At 49.6% G+C, this 8,245-nt stretch overlaps 1 protein-coding gene across 1 annotated transcript; it reads left to right on the top strand.

The window, feature by feature from the left end:
• The first annotated feature begins 1,513 nt into the window (after positions 1 to 1,513).
• Positions 1,514 to 7,762, top strand: LOC146158051 (uncharacterized). Its single transcript, XM_083383711.1, has one exon. The coding sequence runs from the start codon at positions 1,514 to 1,516 to the stop codon at positions 7,760 to 7,762; it is 6,249 nt and encodes a 2,082-aa protein (XP_083239837.1).
• The last annotated feature ends 483 nt before the right edge of the window (positions 7,763 to 8,245 follow it).

Below are 8,245 nucleotides of genomic sequence, written 5' to 3'. Positions count from 1 at the left end.
TTCTCGCTTTTGCGCGCGCATAATGGCGCGACGCATCGCATACGCACACTCACTTAATTAGGCGTGGTAGTGCGCGCCTCTCACGTAAAGAATGCAACTAGCTTCTAGCCTTTGGGGCCAATTTAGTTGATATATAAAGCCTTTGTTTTGCGGTGCTTGGTGCAGTCACCACCAGCATCATTACTGAAGACACTATACACGCCAGACATCAAACTTTGGTATGTTTTATTTCGTAACCTTTTTTGTTTGTCTATGAAGTATTGAGCGCTAACAATTTACTTTTTCGCCTTACAGAAAACCTGCACCGATTTCTCTACTGTTTTGATTTGTACCGTGCGAAAATTGTACGTTCGCTATTGTCCTTGTACACGCAAGCAATAATAGAAAGAAGTGCTGAGTATTGCAAAGCTTGATTTCTACAAAAGTTTTCAAAGTCTCCCGTCTTACAGCTGGTGAGGTTGTCCCGTTGCACTGAAGTGCAGCGTACGAAGTACCGTCGCTCGGCAAGAAGTGCCAGCGACTCCTGTTGTCCCGTTGCACCGAAGTGCAGCGTACGAAGTACCGTCGCTCGGCAAGAAGTGCCAGCGACTCCTGTTGTCCCGTTGCACCGAAGTGCAGCGTACGAAGTACCGTCGCTCGGCAAGAAGTGCCAGCGGCTCCTGTTGTCCCGTTGCACCGCAGTGCACCGTACGAAGTACCGTCGCTCGGCAATAAGTGCCTGCGACTCCTGTTGTCCTGTTGCACCGAAGTGCAGCGTACGAAGTACCGTCGCTCGGCAATAAGTGCCAGCGGCTCCTGTTGTCCCGTTGCACCAAAGTGTACCGTACGAAGTACCGTCGCTCGGCAATAAGTGCCTGCGACTCCTGTTGTCCCGTTGCACCGAAGTGCAGCGTACGAAGTACCGTCGCTCGGCAATAAGTGCCTGCGACACCTGTTGTCCCGTTGCACCGAAGTGCAGCGTACGAAGTACCGTCGCTCGGCAATAAGTGCCTGCGACACCTGTTGTCCCGTTGCACCGAAGTGTACCGTACGAAGTACCGTCGCTCGGCAATAAGTGCCTGCGACTCCTGTTGTCCCGTTGCACCGAAGTGCAGCGTACGAAGTACCGTCGCTCGGCAATAAGTGCCTGCGACACCTGTTGTCCCGTTGCACCGAAGTGCAGCGTACGAAGTACCGTCGCTCGGCAATAAGTGCCTGCGACTCCTGTTGTCCCGTTGCACCGAAGTGCAGCGTACGAAGTACCGTCGCTCGGCAATAAGTGCCTGCGACACCTGTTGTCCCGTTGCACCGAAGTGCAGCATCAGTGCTTTCGACACGCTCAAAGTTCAGCACGTTGTGCCGTTTGCGCTCTTTGTTTCCGTTGTAGTAAAGCACAACGTCCGTCGTCTTGTGTCACCACGCATCGTGCCTGCAGGGCTCTGCTTAATTTCCTGCAGCATTAAGTTTTTCATTGCACGCTCTGACCCGAGGCTTCTCCATTGTTACCTGAAGTACAGCACATTGCGCATACACCATGGATGCCATTATTGTCGCATGGCAAGCGCTAAACCGATTGTACGTAGACGTCGAAAGTGAGATGAAGCAAGCCGAAGGTCGCCCTACAGTCATCTCGTTGTTACCGGATGTCAACGCCCAATACCTTCACCTTATGTCTCTATGTGGCAATATCCTCGACAACCAAGTCGTGCCAGGATCCAGCTCTACGAAAGCACAGTGTATTATTGGCTACACAGAATTTCAAAAGCACGTGCAAGAGTGGCTTGACCTCGTGAGAAGTTCTTCCGCAGGCCCATTGCATACGCCGCTGCCTGACAGCCCCGCTGATGATGCAGCTCGTCGTTCAGTCCGAGGAAGCATCACAACAAGAGCATCGTCGAGGCAAAGCAGCACTCGACAGCGGGAGAGCCGAAAAAGGTTGGAAATGGCACGCCTTACTAGAGTACACGAAGAGGAACGTCTCGCGTCGCAAAAGCAAGCCGCCGAGAGACAACTTCAGCGACAGGCAGAAGAAGCAAAGGAAGAGGCGAAGGAGGAGGCTCAACGTCAGGTAGAAGAGGCCCGGCGTCGGAACGAGGAGGCGAAAAGAGCGGCTGAGCGGAAGACCCAACGTGAACGAGAGGCATTGGAGCTTGAGTTTCAAGAAAGTTTACGCGAGACTCGTCATCGCCACGAGCTATCGGAGCTAGAAGCTGCCTGCGACGAGGAAGAATCGAACTGCGGCTCTAGTCGTCGAACAGGGCTCTCTCTATGTAACTATTCGGATTCCATAAATCCGATTAACCCTCCAGTGTCAAGAAAAGAAGAAGCTGCGGAGTCCAACTGTGGTTCAACTCGCCGAAGAGGGCTCTTGCAACGCAACTTTTCAGGTTCTATAACTCCGCTTCTTCCCGCAATCGAGTTTCCGCACATATCTTCTTCTACTCCCAGATTGAGCGGTCCGGCTAGTCTTGGCCATGCCCCCCGTTCAACTCTTTCTGCTTCCGTTGCAATTACGACGTCAGAACGGTCGACAGTTCCAGTTTTCACTACAACAAGCCACGCACCGGATTTCCGCTACGTTACCCAACGCTCGACCAGATTTCACCCGACCGTCGACACTTTTCGTTATAGTCCTACGAATGAACCCCGACACCTTCAAAACCCCTCGAAAAGCTTGTACAATACGGGGTCACGCCCACGTGATCACACGAATCATCCACGTGATCACACGAATCATTGTTGCAGAGGTGAAGTGGGCGAACGCTTTCTACCGAAACCTATAGTGGAGAAGTTCGACGGCGATCCGATGGACTATTGGAGCTTCATCAATCGATACACCATACATATTGGCAGGAAGGTCGATTCGTTTGACTTGAAGCTCCACTACCTTCTGCAGCACTGCCAAAAACATGTTTGCGATAAGGTAAAGCATCATGCTGTAAACCGGAATCCGCAGGATGCTTTCGAAAGTACTCTACAAGATTTATACAACCGCTACGGGCAGCCACACATAGTAGCTCGTCGCTGTGAAAGCCTTCTAAACGAACAACGAAAGCTAGCTGCTAACGATGCCGAAGGTCTAGAGAGATTCGCCGTCCTTCTAACCAACTGCTGCGCAGCTCTTGAGCAAATACGCGGCGCCTCTACAGTCGATTCTGTTGGCTTTATAACGGCCATAGCAGCAAAATTGCCAACTAAATTGAGGGACCGTTGGGTGACTTTTTCTCTACAAGTACAAGATACAGCCGGTCGAGTTGCAGCGTTTTCAGACTTTTCCGAATTCGTCAACCTTCAGAGTAAGGAGGCCAACTCAACTTATGGAAGAAGTTTTTTGGCGGATCAATACAACAAAGATGTAGACCCGCATGGCAACAAAGCTGCCACCTCCAAGTCTAAGCGACAATTTGCTACAACTTACACCACCGTCGTCGCACCAACTTCTACTGAGAGCGAGGCTGTTCGACAATGTCCACTTTGTGAAAAATCCCATCGCCTGGAGAATTGTGAAGAATTTCGTAGAAAGGCCATCTCCGACCGAAAAGAGTACTTGCGAACTGCATTTCGCTGCTACAGATGCTTGCGCCACGGCCATACTGTTCGAAACTGTCGCAGTGACGTCACTTGCAGTCAAAGTGGCTGTAGAAGCCGTTTTCATCATTTTTTGTTGCATTTCGTCAAGACTGAACGTCCCAATATCACAGAAAAGACCGCAGCTCGTCAAAGCTCTGCACGAAGTAACTGCCTACATTCTTTATCGAAGGATGCGGATACGAAGCAACTTTCTGCTTATCTAGACATGGTTCCAATATGCGTTCGTTATGAAGAAAAAGAAGTTCAAATTTATGCGCTGTTAGACTCCGGTTCTAACACGACGTTTTGCGAACGAAAGTTGGCCAGCTTACTGAACGCTACATCTACTGAAAGGTCAACAAGCATCCACCGAAGCACGTTGGGTTCCGAAAAGCGGGAAGTCAATACAGCGTCTATATCTCTATCAATACGCCCCTTGGATGGCAGTGGGGAGATCTTCTTACCGGATGTGTTGCTCATCGACCAAATCCCCGCAAAGCCAACTGTTGCCCCACCTCAATACGAATTGGATCGGCATGAATACCTTCGCGGTGTTAATTTGCCATGCATTACTGGCGGGTCGGTAATGCTACTGATCGGCAACGACAACGCCCTTGCTCATCGTTGCCTGGAGAGTCGTTTCGCACCAAACCCTCGTTATCTTCCAGACGCTATCAAGACACCCTTAGGATGGCTATTAAAGGGACCTTCACTCGCAACTCGATCAACCGAGGATAGCGCTAACTTCCTGTTAAGAACATCGGGTATACCACGAGAGGTAGACGAACTTGCAAGCGCTATTGTCAATGACGAGGGAGAAGTTATTCCCTCTCCACACGAAACTGACGTAACGCACGTGGATTCTCTCATGCGCTGGATAAGTAACCACAAGGAAGCGGCCGAATTCGGTTTACAGTATTCCAGAGAAGACGTTGTAGCTTACAACATAATGTCCAGACTGGTGGAACTTGTAAACGGCCATTTCCAGCTCCCTCTTCCATGGAAGAACGACTCCGCAATCCTCCCCGACAGTATACAGATGGCACGTCGACGATTGACAAGTTTAAAGAAACGCTTATCAAACGACGCAAGGCTTCGCCAACAATACATCGAACAAATAAAGTGTCTACTCGATAAAGGATATGCAGAAGAAGTACCCTCCGATCAGAGTGATACAACGAGTCGCACTTGGTATTTACCGCACCATCCAGTCATAAATCCACGGAAGCCGGACAAGGTTCGAGTCGTCTTCGACTGCGCTGCAAGATGCCAGGGAATCGCCATCAACGATATGCTAATGAAAGGTCCTGATTTAGTGAACTCACTGGTTGGTGTACTGATGAGATTTCGGAAAGGCCGGATTGCAATAGTGGCAGACATAGAGGCCATGTTTCATCAGGTACTTGTCGCGCCTCGAGACCGTGACGCTCTGCGGTTCCTTTGGTGGCTAGGAGGAGATATGTCCAAAACGCCCTTCCCACATCGCATGACCGTCCATATTTTCGGCGCCCGGTCTTCTCCCAGCTGTGCAACATTTTGCTTGCGCCAAACCGCCAAACAGTTCGGCAAATTATTTCACCCTGGAGTTGCGCAAACCGTATTGAAGGGTTTTTACGTAGACGACTGCCTTGCCACAGCACACGACTCGACTACAGGAGTCCAACTAGTAAAAGACTTACGAAAGCTACTTGCTAAAGGCGGATTTAAACTGACAAAATGGTTGTCAACAAGTAATGACGTCATGGAATCCGTTCCCGTTGAAGAAAGGGCAAAGGCTGTACAGGAAGTAAAACTGGGCGAAGCAACGCAGCAGCGTGTATTGGGAATAATATGGAACGTAAAGGCCGATGAGTTTCAGTTCGAAATCAGCTTCCCCGAACAACCTCTAACACGCCGTGTCATGTTGTCCATCACGAACTCCTTATTTGACCCGTTGGGGTTCGTAGCGCCGGTCATACTCGAAGCAAGGCTGATCTATAGAGACCTCTGCCATAAGAAGGTAGATTGGGACGAACCAATAACAGGCTCCGAAGAACAGCGATGGAATACATGGCGCCACAGCCTACGTCATCTTCATGACGTAAGGGTTCCTCGTTGCTTCGAACCATCGAATATCCGTCCTTGGACAGGAACTCAACTTCACTTTTTCGCTGACGCTTCCAATTCTGCACGTGGCGCAGTCTGCTACTTACGAAAGTTTAATGAACAAGGTGACGTCAAATGTTCACTCGTTATGGGAAAGTCCTTGCTGTCGGGTGCTGGAAAACACACTATTCCAAGACTGGAATTGGAGGCTGCACTGGATGCCGTAAAGCTATCCCGCCGTATCCAGGAAGAATTGGAAATCCACGATTGTCCATGTATCTTTTGGACAGATTCCTCAATTGTACTTCAATCGTTAAGAGCTGAAACCAAGAATTTTCCGACATTTGCACGAAACCGTCTATCGCAAATCCTCGAACATACGAAATCCTACGACTGGATGCATGTTCCAACCGAATTAAATCCGGCCGATCAAGCTTCACGAGGAATGTGCGCCCAAGCTCTGGTAAAGTCTGGAATGTGGTTCAACGGTCCGCCTTTCCTACAGCTTTCTCCCGACAATTGGCCGAACCGTTTTGCCCAACCACCGACCGCTTCCCCGCAATATAAAAGCTTCAACCTCGATAAGACACCAAAGCAAGTGTTCCTGTGTACGTCCGACGTCCCGGCTACCGATCGCATAATCTTACACTTTTCTTCGCTCTACCGTCTGAAGGTTGCCGCAGCGTGGTTCTTACGAGTGAAATCATTTCTATTGTCCCGAAAACGAAACGAACCCGAAGCCAGCCTTAATTGCTCACCCCTTCCTGTTGAAGAGTTACAGAGAGCAGAAGAAGCTCTAGTGAAATATGTACAACACGAAAACTTCCCGCAGTGGATGAAGTCCGCGGTGCCTAGACGAATGGGAAAGCCCACGCCTCTCTACAAACTTAACCCAAAATTGATAAACGGGGTATTACGTGTAGGAGGAAGGCTGCAAAAAGCACAAATTCCCTTCGATTCCAGACACCCAGCAATTCTCCCACAGCTTTCGCGTCTCCCATACCTCATCATCGACCATGCACATCGAAATATAACCGGTCACTCTGGCGTCAATCACACGCTGAATGCTTTGTGCCAATACTACTGGATCTTGAACGCCAGAGTAGAAGTCAGTCGCGTCATACGCGAGTGTTTGTTTTGCATGAGAAGAGGTGCCAAACCAGGGGAGCAGTTGATGGCCGACTTGCCCACTGCTAGACTTCAAATCCGACAGCCACCTTTCTCCCATACCGGAGTAGACTACTTCGGACCGTTCAAAGTTAAACATCGAAGAAGTACTTTGAAACGATACGGATGTATCTTTACGTGCATGACCACTCGTGCAATACATTTGGAAGTCGCCCCAGACCTCACTACGGACTCTCTTATCAACGCGATGAGGCGCTTCATTTCCAGACGAGGTCCAGTCACCAACATATATTCCGATAACGGAACTAACCTGGTGGGAGGAGAAAGAGAACTGCGTGAAGCAATACGAGAATGGAATCTGGTTCACGTACAGACCTTCTCCAGGCAACGTGAGATTAATTGGCACTTCAATCCTCCGAGCGCTAGTCATTTTGGAGGCGCTTGGGAGCGTATGATTCGATCGGTACGCCGAGTTCTATTGGCAGTGGCGTCCGACAAGCAACTTGACGACGACGCAATACACACACTGTTCATAGAAGTTGAAGATGTCGTGAACTCCCGCCCATTGACGAAAGTTCCATTGGAAGCCGGAGAAGACCTTCCTCTTACTCCAAATCATTTGCTGAAGATTAACCCTGCGATCAGCCTTCCCCCGCTCGTCACCGATGCAAGCGACTGCTACACCCGACAACGCTACCGACTTGTACAGTACGCCGCCGACGCATTTTGGAGGCGCTGGGTAATCGAGTATCCGCGTACTATAATTGCAAGAGGAAAGTGGCTAGACAGAAACGAAAACTTACGACAGAACGACATCGTTCTAATAATGGACCACTCCACTCCTCGTGGTCGTTGGCCTTTGGGCCGTATCGTTAAATTGCACCCGGACAAACACGGAGTTGTCCGCAGCGTTGATGTTACCACATCCGGATCAACATTGACCAGACCAATCGCAAAACTTTGCGTCATCCTTCCAGCAGCCGCAGACGATGACCAGTGACGATGATCGGCAACGGTGATCCCCGATGTACATCCATGATCCCCCGATGTCCATCCATGCTACTCCAAGAGTAGCAAATATCTACGCTACCTCCGTAGCAACGAACATTACGCTAGCCGCGAGTGGCAAAACTTTGTTTTTGTATAAAAAATAGGTTACTTATCGTACCCTATTTTTTGGGGGGAGTTTGTTAGTTTTTTGCCTTTCGCTATTGCTCCATTTCTCGTTTTTTGCGCGCGCATGATGGCGCGACGCATCGCACACGCACACTCACTTAATTAGGCGTGGTAGTGCGCGCCTCTCACGTAAAGAATGCAACTAGCTTCCAGCCTTTGGGGCCAATTTAGTTGATATATAAAGCTTTGTTTTGCGGTGCTTGGTGCAGTCATCACCAGCATCATTACTGAAGACACTATACACGCCAGACATCAAACTTTGGTATGTTTTATTTATTTCGTAACCTTTTTTGTTTGTCTATGAAGT

This window comes from Ascidiella aspersa, chromosome 3, assembly GCF_963924565.1.
Source record: "Ascidiella aspersa chromosome 3, kaAscAspe10.2, whole genome shotgun sequence".
NCBI classification, from domain to species: domain Eukaryota; kingdom Metazoa; phylum Chordata; class Ascidiacea; order Phlebobranchia; family Ascidiidae; genus Ascidiella; species Ascidiella aspersa.
Note: the sequence above shows the minus strand (reverse complement) of the source record. Positions and strands in the feature narration are given on the sequence as shown.